Raw genomic sequence first — 17,668 nt, forward strand, 5'->3', positions numbered from 1 at the left:
GATTCAAGACGAACGACTGACTGACTGTCAAATTTATAAGTAGTCTGCCTTTCTCTCAGACTATAAATCATATAGTCTCCCAGACTAGAAAGCTTATTTTATGCTTAGGCTTAGGCTTCAAGGTACAAGCATAAAATAAGAATAAGAGCTTATCTTAATTTTATTTTCTATATCTCTGTGTATAACATGAATGGCTCATGGACCAAGCAGAAAGATATCTGCCTTCACCATTCTGGGATAAGCCTCCTTCCAACTAGTATAAGCCATATGTTCTGGCTTATACTAGGACATATGTTATTGACATGTTGTACAATAAAGGGTTTCATTTGTCCACATTGGTGGCGTCTGCCATACAATCCACCCTGGGCATCCACTACAAAAATCATTTATTACTTCAACATTTATATTATTGAATCGTAAGCAAAATATTTTCTATATTTAAGACCAGAATAGGCACTTGCTCTATATTTTTCCCTGCATACTTTTTATTATGAGATATGGTACCTATTATATGTTTTTACATGTTTTACCTGTCCATATTGGCTGTTGCTTCCATATGATCCACCCTGAACAGAAAACAAATGCTAATTTAAAAACAATGGTTGCACATATTTCTTTCTGTGTTTGAGAGTGGAATACACATGAGAGATGGAAATAAGAGATGAAAACATTTGAAAAGTGGTCAAAAAGTGTTTTCTGCACGTTGGGAAACCCTGATGAGATAAAATTTGGACTGAATAGAATCTTTGCAGTTTGTGGCTAATTCTGTGCAAAACTTGCACAAGCCAGATTTTGTGTGTGCGCAAAACCCAGCTTTCTGTGTTTCTACGTTTTGTTTTCTGTATTGAAAATGCTGTTTAGTGAGGGGGGAAATGCTATTTTCAGTTTAAAAACTCTCTCTCTATATATATCTATATCTATATCTATATCTATATTGCACTGAGTAAGTCCCAACTGTGGACATTTTGCATTGGGAGAAAAATTGCAAAAATTCAGTTCTTGTGGGTTTTTTCGGGCTATATGGCCATGTTCTAGAGGCATTTCTCCTGACGTTTCACCTGCATCTATGGCAGGCTTCCTCAGAGGTCTGAGGAAGCCTGCCATAGATGCAGGCGAAACGTCAGGAGAAATGCCTCTAGAACATGGCCATATAGCCCGAAAAAACCCACAAGAACTGAGTGATTCCGGCCATGAAAGCCTTCGACATTGCAAAAATTTCTTGTTGCTTCCTTTGAGAATGAAAATAGCTAGAAAACACTGCTTTAGAATAAACATAAAGTGTTTACCTGTCCATAATGGCTACTACTCCCATAGGATCCATCCTGTGAAGAAAAAAGTGAATATATATATATTTAATGTTGCTGAGGATAAAGCAACTTTCTTTCTTTGATAATAGAATAAGTATATATTTTTTTACCTGTCCATAGCGGCTGTCCCATCCATATGATCCACCCTGTTCAGAAAACAGTTATTATTTCAAAAGATTGTTCCCAAAATACATATTGCATTAGTACATTTGCATCCCGGTATTTTTCAGATTAAAGAACATAAATTGATCCCAAATTATTTTTTTCTGCGCATACTTTAATGTATAGCATATGCAGAATATATTTAATTACCTGTCCATATTGGCCTCCATATGATCCACTCTGTCCTCCCTATACAGAAAATATTGATTACATTGGGGAGAGTGCGGGGGGGGGGGTGTTTCTTGTTGCAAAAACACATTAGAACATCTTTAGAACACCTGCACTAAGCCAGTTTTATTATTCAAGAACAGATGTTAGTGTGATACTTGTTTATTTAATTTAATCATATATATTTCAGGTTGCATTTGCACTATAGAATGAATGCAGCTTGACAGCGTTTTAACTGTCAGGGCTCAATGCTGTGCAATGCTGAGATGTGTAGTTTGGTGAGGCACCAGCACTCCGACAGAGAAGGCTAAAGCAGTGGTTCTCAACCTGGGGTCCCCAGATGTTTTTGGCCTTTAACTCCCAGAAATCCTAACAGCCGATAAACTGGCTGGGATTTCTGGGAGTTGTAGGCCAAAAACATCTGGGGACCCCAGGTTGAGAACCACTGGGCTAAAGCCTTGTAAAACTACAACTCTCTTGATTCCATAACATTGACCCATGGCTGTTCAAGTAGTGTTAGACTACATTCATTTTATAGTGTAGAAGCACCCTCTGTGATTCAGTGTAGAATATCTTTCCTACAAAGGAGGTAGGCTACCAAACTGTGAGCTTGTTAAATTGTACATCCTGACCCCAAGTGGGGTCCCCTCTGCTCAATGTTTGGGTCCCGAAAAAAACAGCAATAGTAACCTACTGGCAGCTCTAGACATCTAACACTAATGTGTTTTTGTGTGTGTGTGTCAGGAGCGACTTGAGAAACTGTAAGTTGCTTCTGGTGTCTGCAAGGATGTTGCTCAGGAGATGCCTGGATGTTTTACCATCCTGTGGGAGGCTTCTCTCATGTCCCTGCATGAGAAGCTGGAAATGACAGACAGGAGCTCACCCTGCTCCCCAGATTCAAACCGCTGACCTGTTGGTCAGAAGTCCTGCTGGCACAAGGGTTTGACCCATTGCACTACCGAGACAATGTGCTGCACAGTGTTTACAGTCTGCAAAAAATACTTCACCTTTATGTCATAAAAAGGAAAAACAGCTTTGCAAATAATGGTTTGTTATCTTGAAAAGTTTAATTGTTATGCCTATTTTATATACCTATATACCTGGGGTCACATAAAAAATTTCTCAGGCTGAAAGGGGTCAGGAGTGGAAAAGTTTAAGAAGCCCTGGTTTAGAGATTTTTGTTATCTTCATCATGGAGATGGACACAAATGACCTCATCAGACAGAGCTTATTTCGGCGGCATATGCCGCTTTAGCCCTAGTAGACCCATGGAACATGCTGGCTCCAATCTCATGATGCAGAAGAACTTCTAGCGGGGCTCCGTGGGGCATACAGTTTTTTTTAACAACAGTGTGTATTACTTATTTAGTATGCATTAGAAGTATTTTTACCTGTCCATATTGGTTGTTGCCATATGAACCACTATGCACACCCTAGAAAGAAAACAATTGAAAAAGGGATTGTTGCCGAAATATGTATTAACATTATGCATCTTCGCTGTGCTTCTTATTTTCTTTTGAATTTTAAAAATGATTTTAAAACCATCTTCCGTTATTTATTTGGAGTATCAACATAGTATATTGTTTATAGCAGTGTTTCTCAACCTTCCTAATGCAGCAACCCCTTAATACAGTTTCTGATGTTGTGGTGACCCCCAACCATAAAATTATTTTTGTTGTTACTTCATAACTGTAATTTTGCTACTGTTACGAATTGTAATGTGAATATCTGATATGAAGAATGTATTTTCATTCACTAGATCAAATTCGGCACAAATACCCAATACGCCCAAATCTGGATACTGGTGGGGTTGGGGGTGGGATTGATTTTCTCATCTGGAGTTGTAGTTGCTGGGATTTATAGTTCACATACAGTCATTCTGAACCCGATCAACAGTAGAATTGGGCCAAACTTCCAGTGCAGAACCCCCATGACCAACAGAAAATACTGTGTTTTCTTATGGTCTTTGGAAAGCCCTCTGACCCTCGCAACCCCCTCTCCGGGGGTCTCGACCCCCAGGTTGAGAAACACTGGTTTATAGCATTGTCCTCTGGAGATCAGGGTTCTTTCAGCCTCAGAGGAAAGAAAAAGCAAAGCTCTTATGAATAAATTATGGTAAGAAAACCCTGTGGTAGCTTTGTCTTAGGATTATCCTAGGTTGGAAATAACATGTAGGCACACAACAACATTACATTATTTATCTGACGTCTTTGCATGCTTTTAAATATCTCTCAACTGTCCAGAAACAAATTTTAATTGCAAATCTAATTGATTTACTAAAGCCTAATCATTAAAAAACCACATCAGGGATTTAAAAAAAAATCTTACAAAAACAAAACTGGCAGCTGAAGGAGTAATAATAAAAGCACATTAATATTAGCAATTCATAGCTATAATTAATGGAATCATCTTCACATCGCTATTATTCAAATTACAGCACCAAATGAAAGCCTCTATAGAGACAATGGAATCTATGACCAAAAAGATGGGAAAAGTGAACTTGACTCTCCACTACACATGTGCGCAAAATTTGTTTCTACCATTTCTAGTTTCTTTCATGTCTTCCATTTATTCAGAAGCACAAAATGGGAAGCCCCATCTCCATATGAAAATCTGCTCGACACTAAAGCCTGCCTACAGCCTGCTTTTGTATGCATCCGAACTTGCCTCCTTTCTTTGGAAAGTGAGTGCATGTGTGGTGAGGCGTGCAGGCAAGCAGGCCTGGTGTGGCAGGACATGTGGCAGAATATGTGTGGCAGGGTGTGCAGGCAGGCCCAGAGCGTGCCTGCAGTTGAACGCCTCTTACTCGAGAGTAAGAGGAGCTCGCCTGCAAGAACTGGCAGGTGTGCACGCTTTCCAGGCCTGCCTGCACACCTCGCCTCACACGCACTCTCTTTCCAAGGAGAGTGCATGTGTGGCAGGGTGTGCAGGCAGGCTGGAAAGTGTGCACACCTGCAAGTTTCTGCAGCCGAGCCCTTCTTACTCTAGAGTAGAAACAACAGGTGCCAGGTAAGAACGTACTCTGGTAAGCGGAGCCAATGGGTGTGAAGCCCCTCCACCCACAATGGTCCGATTTTCAGGCCCCGAAACAAAAGAACCTAAAACAACCCCCACCAAATTTCGGGAGGCATACAAAAAACTAATTGGGGCCCCCAACAAAAGTCAGGACACAAAAAGGGGGCAAGGTTTTTACCGAATGCACATGTCTACTCTCCACCCTGAATCTCTGATGATATCTCAAAAACTTTGCTTTCTAATGGTTTAATCAACACAAACTTTGTTTCATGTACAAAGTTATTAAAATATCATGTATAAAATTACAATATATGAAACATGAATGATTTTATTCTTAGACTTGGATCCCACCTCCAAGATAACTCATTATGCACATGTAAGTATTTCAAAATATGGGAAAAATTCAAAATAAGGAACACTTCAAATCCCAAACATTTTAGATAAGGTCTACTCAATCTGTACATTCTATACTAGTAAGGAGGGGTGGGGAAATGTTTAGCTGTCCAGATATGTTGATGAATTATTGCTGTCAACATGCCTCACAATGCGAAGTCTAGTTAAGGATGATGTAAATTACAGTGTAGTAGAATTTCACAGTCTTGCTATTCATAGATTAAATATGCTATCCATAGATTAAATTTACATTTTAATAATATTTACCTGTCCGTAAGGGATGCTGCCACCATAAGATCCACCCTATAAAGACAACCATTACTTTTTTTGAAAAAGTTGCTTTTGACAGAATTTGAAAATTAGCTTTCTAAAAAGAAACGGGTTTCCATTCCAAAACATGCAAGTATGAGTAGTTCTACAGGTACCGCTTCAGGAGGAAGGCAACCAGGAGCTCCAAGCAATCATGTTGGCCATGTGACCAGGAAGTGTCTATGGACAATGCAGGCTCCTTGGCTTGGAAATGGAGATAAGCACCTCCCAATGAGCTGGAGCACTGGCTCCAGAAGACAGAAATGAAATGGGAAGCCTTTGCTTTTGTCTTTGTCTGCCTTATTTGTATCAAGGCATTGAATGTTTGCATCAATAGGTACTGCTTCAACAGGAAGGTGACTGTGCTCTATGCCGGCCACATGACCTTGGAGGTGTCTATGGACAACGTTGGCTCTTCAACTTAGAAATGGAGATGAGCACCACTCCCCAGAGTTGGACATGACTAGACTTAATGTCAAGGGGAAACATTTACCTTTACTATGAGGAAGAGGGATTTTTTTAAAATAAAAACAGTCCCATTAAGAACTGAGCATTCCTAGTAGCCCTGGAAATCATGGAATGTCAATAACAGCTGAATATATTTGCAAAACTAGAAGCAAAACATTTGAAGAGGGAGAGAAGGAGCCTGTCTTCTTTGGGCTGTAACATAGGAGTGGATAGAAGACCTCTCAGTTTAGGGGAACGGGCTATTTTGGAGTCCCCAAAGTGCCACTCTTCCAAATAGTCTTAAAACAGAGATCCACCCAGTCTCAAGGCGTTGGGAAAACATTCCAATTTTCTGGCTGAAAACATTCAATGATGGCAGGTTGAGAGGATATGAAACAGTTGACTTTGGCTGGCTAGAAAGGGAAGGACAAATGTCTTTGCTATACAGTTTTATAAACTTTCTTCTAGCTCCAGGCCCCAAAGAGAACTCTCAGTATTCAATTTCAGATTGTTTCAAGCTTTGGGCAGAAGTACTCCTCTGCATTCTCACTCTGAATATATACGCAATATACTAAAATAATCTTTACCTGTCCATAATGACCTCCATATGATCCACCCTGTGCACAAAAAAAGGACAAAAATTGGTTATTTTTTGTTGTCATTATTAAGACATTACATTACGGCAACATTTTTGGTACTTCTAGCCTTTCTATATTTAGGAGCTGAAGTAAGAGTAATTTAATCTGCTATGCTCTATATTCCCATGGTATATAGATTAAATATTTGCCATAAAATATTTTACCTGTCCATATTGGTTGCCGCCCCCATATGAGCCACCCTGTACAGGAAACAGTTATTGATTAGAATGGGTTTGCCATTATATATCTACATGAAACCCTGTTCTGTACCCAACAACAAAACAATCACAACTTCTTCTGTATTCCATACCCAAGTCTGTATAAGTGGGCACCCCAGCCACACACACACATACATATTTTCACTTTTATTATGGATATAGATATAGATTTCACATTCTTTCTTCATTTAATATCATTGGGCTGTATCTCTGGGAGAAATGCTGGTTATATATCCACATAGATAGACACACAGATAGATATTCTTATTCTATATTGCAACTGAATTGATATACCATATATTAAAATTTCTTACCTGTCCATATGAGCCATGACCATATGATCCCTGTGCAGAAAATTTTCATTACATTTTAAAATATCCATCAATAAATCTTTCCTAAGTCACAGTCTATGTTTAAAAGAACACTAATTTTTTTTCAAATGTCCTTATTTTTCTATGTCTTCAAATACTGAGTGCTACTGTGGTATATATATTACCAAAGAGCTAGTATTGTGTAGTGGTTTAAATGGCAGACTCGAACATTGGGAGAGTAGGATTTGAAATCCTAACCAGGCATGGAAATCTACTGGGGGCACTTCTACACTGCCATATGATCCAGATTATCAAAGCAGAAAGTCCACATTATCTACTTTGAACTGGATTATATGAGACTACACTGCCATATAATCCAATTCAAAGCAGATAATCTGGATTTTATAGGGTAATGTAGAAGGGGCCTGGTTGATCTTGGGAAAGTCATATTCTCTCAGCCTCGGAGGAAGGCAAAAGCAAACCTCCTCTGAACAAAGCATATTATAAAAACCGTATGATGGATCTGAACCAAAAATGGAACACATACCCTTCGTAACCATCTTTAAATACTGGCGGAGTTTGGGGGAGGTTGGCCCAGAATGATGGGAGGTGTAGTACACCCACATCCAGAGAGTACTGTGAATCCCACAAATGATGGATCTGGACCAAACATGGCACACATATCCATCATTGCCAACTTTAAATGCTGGCAGAGTTTGGGGCCGGGATTGATCCAGAATGATGGGAGTTGTACTACATCTACATCCGGAGAGTGATGTGAATCCAAATAACAATGGATCTGGAACAAACATGGCATACATACCCAACATGACTAACTTAAAATACCGGCAAGGTATTGATAGAGGAAGATGGGAGCAGTCCTCTGCTCACATTCAAAGACTCATGTGTAACCTACACCCATAATTTAATTTTTATTTAAAAAATTGTTTTACCTGTCCATATTGACTGCCACCACCATAAGATCCACCCTGTATAGAAAATAGCTATTATTTATTTCAAAAGAGATTTTATCAGCAAGGCACCAAGATGCTTTAATGCCATATCCATAATTTTAAAACGTTATACAATCAGAACTGGAAATAAGGAGGAGTATTTTCTTTTTTTCTTTTTTACCAACTCCAAATATATGATGTATTTTTTAAAATGTACCTGTCCGTATTGACTGCCATATGATCCACCCTGCAAAATAAAACTCTTGTTACTTCATCATATGTTTGAAATATTACAGTAGCCCATATACTCTTGCAGGAGTTGTGAGTGCAGGATCCCCGGAGAAAGAGATTTTTTTTTAATTTGAGAGAACACACCTTTAGGAATCTCTAAGTTCTCCAGTGTGCCACTATAGTCAATGTGTACAAGAGGACAACCACAGAGCTGGGCTGGAAGACCAAGAGACTCCTAGAAAACTGTTCTCTCTATGAGTATCTAGGTCAGGACTTTCCAAACTGTGTTCTGTGACACTCCTGTGTGTCAGCTGCAGTGTGTAGGTATGTCACAGAAAGATAGCAAGAAACCTATGAGTTGAGTGTTATTATCCTACAAATCAGCTGGAGCTGATAGAGGGGAGACAACGGATGAGCTCCCACTAACAGCTCCAGCTCCTCATGTGGGGACATGAGCGAAGCCTCCCACAAGGATGGTAAAAATATCAAAACACCCTGGCATCCCCTGGGCAACGTCCTTGCAGATGGCCAATTCTGTCACACCAGAAGCGGCTTGCAGTTTCTCAAGTTGCTCCTGACATGACAAAAAAAATCTATTGTCATTTACAAATATAAATCAAAGATTTTTTATGAGATAAGTTATATTGCCATACATTTCGTTATTACAATAGAAGTATGCATCTGCATCTCTTATAAAAGGTTGATTTAAGCTTCAGTGTGTTAGTAAAACTGAATAAATGTGTCACAAAATGATGAAAGTGTGTCATCAACACGAAATATTTGGAAAACTCTGCTCTAGGTTCTCCAGTACAACACTATGGTCGATTTGCAGCGAAGGAGACAAGCTGGATTTACACTGAAATATAATGCAATTTCAGAATGCATATTAGCTGCATTGAATTACATTACATTATATTATATTATATTATATTATATTATATTATATTATATTATATTATATTATATGAGACTACACCAGGCATGAGCAAACTTTGGCCCTCCAGGTGTTTTGGACTTCAACTCCCACAATTCCTAACAGATGGTAAGCCCATGCCTGATCTACACTGTCATATAACCCAGTTCAATGCAGTTAATTTGTATTCTGAAACTGCATTATATGGCTGTGTAGATCCAACCTTAGAGATTTTTAGTGAGACCATAATAAACAAGTCCGCAACTAATCAAATCTGTAAAAGTTCAACCAGCAAATGTGGTGGGCCGACTGTATTTTAGATATAGACAGATGTAATTACAACACAATCTTGTGTACTTGGTAGTGAGACTTGCTGAATCCAGTGGGCTTATTTCCCAATAAATGTACAGAAGATTGCAGCCTAAGTGGCTTGTGGAACGATGCCAAAGTATTCTTTTAATGCCAATGGAAGTTATTAAGGCGGTGAGTTGGGCCTCTGCCAGCCAGCAGATGGGTTTGGAGCCCTTGTTAGCATAATGGCCAAATGTTAACAGCTGTCCACTAATACAGAAAGCATCACTTCATATCAGTAACATTGTTAATTACTTTTTGCATTAGCTTGACAGCTTGAGTTTCCGAAAAGATATGAAGACTGGGAACAGACTGGAATAGTGAATTTTCTTCTGATAGTAATCTGCTAGCACTTATTGCTATTGGTGGGGAAAGGGTCGTGCTTCTGCACCTTAATTTCGTTTGTTTGCTTCTGCGTTATATAAACCTTGGAGATCCATTTCCATCAGCTTCACCCTGGAGGTGTTGCATCCAGGTCTAGGATCTCAATATAGCCACAATAGGGAAATTGTTCATTAAAGGGGTTAGTCTAGGTACAATTTGTTATTTAGGGGACTAATTTTATTATTGGTTATTAGGGGATGCTGGACCACTTCAGTCCAAGGGCTGGAATATTTATCTGTCAAGTACTGTCTGCCACAACATTTACCACTAATAAAATTTACTCTACAGCAATAATATATGTCAGCGTTCAACACCAAAAGAACAGAACAAAGATATGGGATTTATTTTCTTTTTTAAAAAACAATTCTTACCTGTCCATATTGGCTGCCTCTGCCATATGATCCTCTCTGTCCACCCTGTATAAAAATACGGTCATTAATTTAAAAGAAATACAGGAATGAATATATTAATGAAGATATTTCTTTTCTTTCATATATCTCTCTGTATATTATATCATGCTATGATATGGATGAATAATGCAAAAAGTGTTTCTACTTCGCCATATTGACAGTTGTTGAATTCACCTTTTACAATGTCACATAAGTAAATTCCATTTAGCAAAGTTTTTTTTCCTTGTAGGAAAGAGAGACTATATGAAACCCTGCTCAGTACATTAATGATTCATTTTCATTTACTGTAAGTTTCTTTTGTGCTCCAAGATTTTTTTCCATTTTAGGCCCCTTCCACACAGCTGTATAAAATCCACATTGAACTGGATTATATGACAGTGTGGACTCAGATAATTCGGTTCAAAGCAGATATTGCGGATTATTGTGGATTTGATATTCTGGGTTATATGGTTGTGTGGAAGGGCCCCTAAAAGAAAGACAACAGTAGCAGAATGAGAGGATATCAGTAATGCAACCTCAACTTCTGCAGGAAGAGAACAAAGCTCACCATAATAGTAATCAGAATTTCAAAATCTTAAATAAGTCTGTATTTAGTCACCACACATAATTTATTTAATATGTATATCACTGTAGATCTTACTGCAACTTGCACAATGTTATTATCAGTATAAATTCCATCTAATCCTGCCAGTAAAATGTGTGTAGAGCTACATGAGTAAGCTAAACCCTTTCAATTGATTGGCATTAATTGTGTTTCCACAGGGAGAAATGTGGAGTGTGTCAAGATATACTTGAGACCTAACACTAGCCCCATTTACACTGCATGCTATAGCATTATAGATGAGGCTATTGTCTCTCCAGGAGTATCATCACATCATTCTTTCATGCTCTGTTATTGTATTTGAAATCCACCCCAGTTTCATGAGAACAGATTGTGAACACTCTCTATCACATCCTTGCTACATTTGCACTTTAAGAACACTCTTTGCTTTTAAAAAATCTGCATTAATTGTGTCAGTATTGACTCCTATATCTCTCCTCTTGCTCTGTGATTGATCCATGTTTTTTTTCCAAAGTTGTAACTATAACAGTGCTATGACAATAAGACCGTAATAGGTGCTATAAGGTTGCGATTTATTTATTTATCATGTCAGAAGTGAATTGAGAATACAGTATGATGATATAAGAGTAAACAAACAAAAAACATGTATTGTCGAAGGCTTTCATGCCCGGAATCACTGGGTTGTTGTAGGTTTTTTGGGCTATATGGCCATGGTCTCTAGACCATGGCCATATAGCCCGAAAAAACCTAAAACAACCCAAACAAAAAAACACAAACTAGAAAAGGGGATTAAGGGGGGTTCTAACATACTAGTAAAGGTAAAGGTTTTCCCCTGACATTAAGTCTAGTAGTGTCCGACTCTGGGGGGAGGTGTTCATCTCAATTTCTAAGCTGAAGAGTCGGCGTTGTCTGTAGACACCTCCAAGGTCATGTGGCCAGCATGACCGCATGGAGTGCTGTTACCTTCTCACTGACACTCACATTTGCATGTTTTCAAACTGCTAGGTTGGCAGAAGCTGGGCCTAACAGCGGGCGCTCACTCTGCTCCCTGGATTCAAACCGCCGACTTTTTCAGTCAGCAAGTTTATCTGCTCAGCGGTTTAACCCTCTGAACCACCTACAAGCATACTACAAAGGCCATTCTCCCCACCGATGCACCAGATGTGGTCTAGGAGTTCTCTTTCTAGGGAATCCTTAAGGGAAGGACACCCTGGCCACATTCTCTAATACAGTGGTTCCCAACCTGTGGGTCCCCAGATATTTTGGCCTTCAACTCCCAGAAATCCTAACAGCTGTTAAACTGACTTGGATTTCTGGGAGTTGTAGGCCAAAACACCTGGGGACCCACAGGTTGAGAACCACTGCTCTAATACAATGTAATAGGCATGGTCAATCCATGGTTCTAAATGGTTCTAAAGTACTTACAAAACTAGAGGTTGCTGGTTCTTTGCTTCTACAGTGTTGCTAAAGTTCTGATGGTGAAAATTTCAGAACTCTAACAAAACGTTCAAAATTACATTATTATTTCGTTATTGGTAATTTTGGAGGAAAGTGCTGAGAGTGCCTTGGACCGCGAGAAGATCCAACCAGTCCATCCTCCAGGAAATAAAGCCCGACTGCTCACTGGAGGGAAAGATACTAGAGACAAAGTTGAAGTACTTTGGCCACATCATGAGGAGACAGGAAAGCCTAGAGAAGACAATTATGCTGGGGAAAGTGGAAGGAAAAAGGAAGAGGGGCCGACCAAGGGCAAGATGGATGGATGGCATCCTTGAGGTGACTGGACTGGCCTTGAAGGAGCTGGGGGTGGTAACGGCCGACAGGGAGCTCTGGCGTGGGCTGGTCCATGAGGTCACAAAGAGTCGGAGACGACTGAACGAATGAACAACAAAATTTTTATGACAACACCAATCAGAAACTGCCATTTTATAATAAAATTTTAAAAGTTCTGTTAGAGTTCTGAAATTTTCACCACCAGAACTTTAGAAGCAAAGCACCAACGCCCTCTAGATTTGTAAGTACTTTAGAACCATTTAGAACCATGGATTGCCCATGCCTACTATGTTACACAATTTTTGTTCCTGGGTTATAAGTGTCAGTTCCTAGTTGGTTCTATCATAAAATCATGGAAAAAGTGTATTAAACCTTAAAAACTTTGTTTTTGCAGGACATCCTGCAGCATATTTTTAATGACTATCTCATAGAGTCCCAACCAAGCCACAAAAACAAAGTTTCTGACGTATAACCACTACTTTCAAAATAAGTACCACAAAATAACACTTTCAAACCAGGAACAGATATTTTTTTTCAAATTATGTGACATAGTGTAATGAATCTTCATGGAAGAAAGCATTATGAGATATCCACACCCAAACTGATTTACTGAATAGTTTCTGTGTGATAAGTGGGACTAAAGCACTGCTATGACAATGAATGCGAATGTCAGCCTATGGCAGGGTGAACTGATATCTTGTGAATCGACAGGACGAAAACGCTAAGGATCGGAACTCAGAAGACAATGAATGCCATATTAGTAAAGAATAATAGTTACCTGTGCACCAGGGCAAACACATTCTCTCTGTAAACATATCAAAGGTTAGTTTGATCTTTATGGTAAAAAGTCAAATGAAATGTACACGCTTTTCACATACATCTTATATTCCCCTCCCCTCCCACTCACGTCGAGAAGTTTCTCTAAATTACACTTCTCTGGGAAAAGTTGAAAAAGGTCAAAAACTATGGCAGTTAAGGGGGAAGGTTTAAATATAAAAGAGGAAGCATTTTTAAAAAGGAACAGTAATGGAAGCATTTTTGATCACCCTTAAAGATTTGGCTAATAGAAAACAGGGGGAAGAAGATTCTTCCAAAAGGACAACTTTCTTACCCGGTTGTTTGCATATGCAATATATGATTCATCCTGTAAAGAATGAAGAGAGTTATTTTTTTTAAAAAAAATCAATTGTCTTTTCAAAAGGGGGCTGATGCAAAATAGTTAAAAAAAAAAAACCAGAAAAATGTTTTAGCTGTATGTCTCTTTCTCTGTGGGCTTTAATTATTCCATCCTATCAATCTATAGCATTGAGGGAAGGTGTTAAGTAGGCATCCTTTGAATTTATAAGCACTGAACTGGACAGGTAGCTCATTACATCTTCAGTGCAAACAGCGGCACCATATGGAAATATGCAGACTAAAGTTGGAAAACCATGTCTTTTACTGCTGCTCATTTGTAAAAGCAACAGTGCACACAGAAAACTAAAGCACCATCTTGCCCTTATCCACCCACCTGAGATTATTTTTTTTTAAGTACATTAAATGTATAAATTTAGCAGGAAAAAAAATATTTTAACAAGTGTAAGACTGAGTAATAGAATCAAAGAGTTGGAAGAGACCTCATGGGCCATCCAGTTCAACCCCCTGCCAAGAAGCAGGAATGTTGCATTCAAATCACTCCTGACAGATGGCCATCCAGCCTCTGTTTAAAAGCTTCCAAAGAAGGAGCCTCCACCACACTCCGGGGCAGAGAATTCCACTGCTGAACGGCTCTCACAGTCAGGAAGTTCTTCCTCATGTTCAGATGGAATGTCCTCTCTTGTAGTTTGAAGCCGTTGTTCCGCGTCCTAGTCTCCAAGGAAGCAGAAAACAAGCTTGCTCCCTCCTCCCTGTGGCTTCCTCTCACATATTTATACATGGATATCATATGTCCTCTCAGCCTTCTCTTCTTCAGGCTATCCCATACCCGCTCCTTTTTATAGCCTGATCATGCCCATCTTAGTATTTCTAGCTGTTGGTTTTTGTTGTGTGTTGTCTGAGTGAGTTTTAAGATTGCTGTTTTTATACTCCGATGTTTTATTTAATTGTGTTTTATCTAATTGTTATGTTTTGTAATGTTTTATTTTGATCATATTTTTGATTATCATTGTTTTTTCTTTGATCTTCTGTGGACAGCTGAAACATTAGGGCCAGCTTTAGCACAGCAGGTTAATCACCAGCTGCAGCTGCAATAAATCTTGCAAATCAAAAGGTTGTCAGTTCAAAGCCGGGTCGGGATGAGCTCCTGACCTTCAGCCCAGCTCCCCACCCACCTAACAGATCGAAACAGCAATATGAGTAGATAAATAGGAACCACATTAAAGCGGGGAAGTATTTTAGGCATGGCATTTCAATCAGAAAAAGGAGGAAACTTTACAAAGAAAACTCTTCAGCAAGGAGATGGAGCGACAGCACCCCCCTGTGGCTGGAACTGAGTACAGCCTCAAAAGATGCTGAAAGATGGGAAAAGCCTATATATATACCTCTATTTGTTGACTGTCTTGTCAGTGTATAATCGGTATTGAATGTTTGCCTTATATGTGTTCTGTGAATCGCCATGAGTTCCCTTCAGGGTGAGAGGGGTGGAATATAAATACTGTCAATAAATATATTTTGCCCCATGTGTAAGCTGCCTCAAGTCCCTTTGGGGAGATGGAAGTGGGGTATAAAATAAAGTTATTAATAATAATTATTATTATTCCAAAGAAATATATAAACATTAATAGTTTATATTTAATTTATATACTGTATATTAAAAGGGTCTTACCTGTTCATGTGGGCCACCACCATATGATCCCTGTGCAGAAAATGTTTATTACTTGAAACAATATTCATCAACGAATATTTCCGAAATCACAGTTATGTTTAAGAGCAAAGCAAGCTTTAAACCTTCTTTATTTTTCTATATCTTTCTATACTGGAGGTGACTGTGGTATACCTTCTCCAGAACACCAGTGTGATGTAGTGGATGAAATGTTGAACTAGGATACTGGAAACCAGGGTTCAAATCTCTGCTCACCATGAAAGCTCACTGGGTAACTATGGACTAATCACATTATCTCAGCCTTAGAAGACAGCAAAGATAAACCTACTACAAACAAATCTTGCCAAGGAAACCCAGTGAATAGGGTTGCCATAAGTAAAAAAATGACCTGAGGGTACATGACTATACATGCTACCTGCCTGCAGCATCTTCTACAAAGACAACTTTCAGAGATGACTTTTTGGGGGTGGCTCACTGTGTGTGCCCCCTCCTGGATGTCTTTCACTTAAAGTCAGCTTAGTAACAAATAAATAAATCTATAAAATCACTTTATTTTATAAATTAGTTTTACCTGTCCATGTTGGCTGCCTGCACCATAAAATCCACCCTGAATAGAAAACAGATTTGATCAGTCAGACACCAAAACGTTTCCATGCTATGTTGTCTTAAGATATCCATATTTTTAAAATGTTATACAGTCACAAGCAGAAATAAGAACAAGTATTTCATTAAAAAAAAATATTTTCATCTTTCCAGATATATGAAATATTGTAAATTGTACCTGTCCATATTGGTTGCTACCACCATGTGATCCCCCCTGCAAAAACAAAAGAAAATAAAACCCTCTTGCTAGTTTATACAAGTTGTTATGGTTGAAATATTACAGTAGGCTTCCCACCTTTGAAGAGTTTAAGGGTACAGGACCCCCACAAAAGTGGAAAGGCTGTAATTTTTTTAAAAAACTATTGTTTTAACCAGAGATGACACCTCTGTAGGAATCTCTAGGTCCTCCATTGCAACTCTGTGGTCAGCTTTATGAAAGCTTGGTGGAGGACCTAGGGCAGATCTATACTAACCACTTATCCTGGGGCTGTCCTAGAATGGTAAATGCCAATCAGACCTAGAATGGTTTACACTGCCACTAACATGGCTGCTGCAGAGGTGAGAAGGAGTCCTAACTGTTCAGCAGTACCAAACCTAGTTTGGCACCTCAGCAGGTCACCCTTCCCATATCTCCTCATTCCCGCCACAGGATCCAGGAGGCACTGAATGGCTTGAGTTGGTCATTTGTTGCTTGAGTTATGTTACCCAGGATGCCAAAGCGATGTGTGAGGGGGTAAGAAAAATGGTTCCCTCCCTTCTTCAATCACTTGTCCCTCTGGCCAGTGTCAATCCAGGTAACAAAGAACCAATATGAACCATGTTGTGCGCATTGGCCATCACAACGAGGAGAATGGAGCGGGGAACGATGAGTGCCATTGCATGGCCCTGAATTGTGAATGCCCAGGGAATACAATATAGCTTCATAAACAGTTGCACCCAGTTCCATTTTTGAACCAGCCCAATTGTTTGCATGGGCCCAAAGCTGTGGTCTGCTCTGGATTCTCAGGGAGAATTTGGAGCAACCTCTAACTTTGGTTAATGTGTCCTTGGCTTGTGTTCATTCAAATAAGCATTAATGAAATCTGCAAATAAAAAATCCCCAAAAGTTCAACCTGCAAATGTGCCTGTATTTTAGTTTTAGACACATGTAATCACAGTACAATCTCACAAGTGAATCTTCTTAGAAATGAAGTTTGCTGAATACAATGGGTTTATTTCCAAATAAATGTGTAGAAAATTGCAGCCTAAGTGGCTTGTGGAACAAATGCCAAAGTATTTTTAAAATGCCAATGTAAATTACCAAGGAAATGAGTTGGGCCTCTGCCGCTGGGCAAATGGGTTTGAAGTCTGATGATTTTAAAGTGTGAAAGATGAGCCAGCACGGTTTGGCTGTTGAGCAAGGACACTGGAGACCAGGGTGGCATTTACCTGGGCTAATGTGTGGTAAAGTGGGGGAAGTTTATCTTAATGCAGCCATAGCCCCACGTTAATGGAAGTTGTGTTGTGTTGAGTGGTGGTGTTCAGATGCCCTGCCAGATGTTCCAGCAAGGCACCCTAACACCAACAAGGCACCCTCGCCCCCAGAAAAGCCTTCAAAGTAAAAATTACTTACCCAGCTGGCCCTTCCGCTGGCCCTCTCCTGGTGCATTGAAATGACGTGCCATGAGAAGAGGGGCAAGGAGCATTTTTCCTCCTGGCCCTCTCTTCTCCTAGTGCACTG

General features: G+C 39.4%; 1 protein-coding gene across 1 annotated transcript in view; it reads right to left on the bottom strand.

Moving 5' to 3' along the window:
* LOC132773418 (keratin, type I cytoskeletal 9-like) overlaps positions 1-17,668 on the bottom strand; it is an 89,666-nt gene that overhangs the window by 15,355 nt on the left and 56,643 nt on the right. The window contains exons 38-54 of the mRNA XM_067467089.1: positions 16,127-16,162; positions 15,917-15,952; positions 15,349-15,378; positions 13,657-13,689; positions 13,324-13,350; positions 10,172-10,216; positions 8,139-8,168; positions 7,922-7,957; positions 6,972-7,001; positions 6,604-6,639; positions 6,389-6,418; positions 5,313-5,348; positions 3,029-3,070; positions 1,620-1,658; positions 1,418-1,453; positions 1,287-1,322; positions 531-566 (exon numbers count right to left, since the gene is read on the bottom strand). Of these exons, the coding sequence (XP_067323190.1) occupies positions 531-566; positions 1,287-1,322; positions 1,418-1,453; positions 1,620-1,658; positions 3,029-3,070; positions 5,313-5,348; positions 6,389-6,418; positions 6,604-6,639; positions 6,972-7,001; positions 7,922-7,957; positions 8,139-8,168; positions 10,172-10,216; positions 13,324-13,350; positions 13,657-13,689; positions 15,349-15,378; positions 15,917-15,952; positions 16,127-16,162 (594 nt within the window). The remainder of the gene's footprint in view (positions 1-530; positions 567-1,286; positions 1,323-1,417; positions 1,454-1,619; positions 1,659-3,028; positions 3,071-5,312; positions 5,349-6,388; positions 6,419-6,603; positions 6,640-6,971; positions 7,002-7,921; positions 7,958-8,138; positions 8,169-10,171; positions 10,217-13,323; positions 13,351-13,656; positions 13,690-15,348; positions 15,379-15,916; positions 15,953-16,126; positions 16,163-17,668) is intronic.

The sequence above is a fragment of the Anolis sagrei genome, chromosome 4 (assembly GCF_037176765.1).
Source record: "Anolis sagrei isolate rAnoSag1 chromosome 4, rAnoSag1.mat, whole genome shotgun sequence".
Taxonomy (NCBI): domain Eukaryota; kingdom Metazoa; phylum Chordata; class Lepidosauria; order Squamata; family Dactyloidae; genus Anolis; species Anolis sagrei.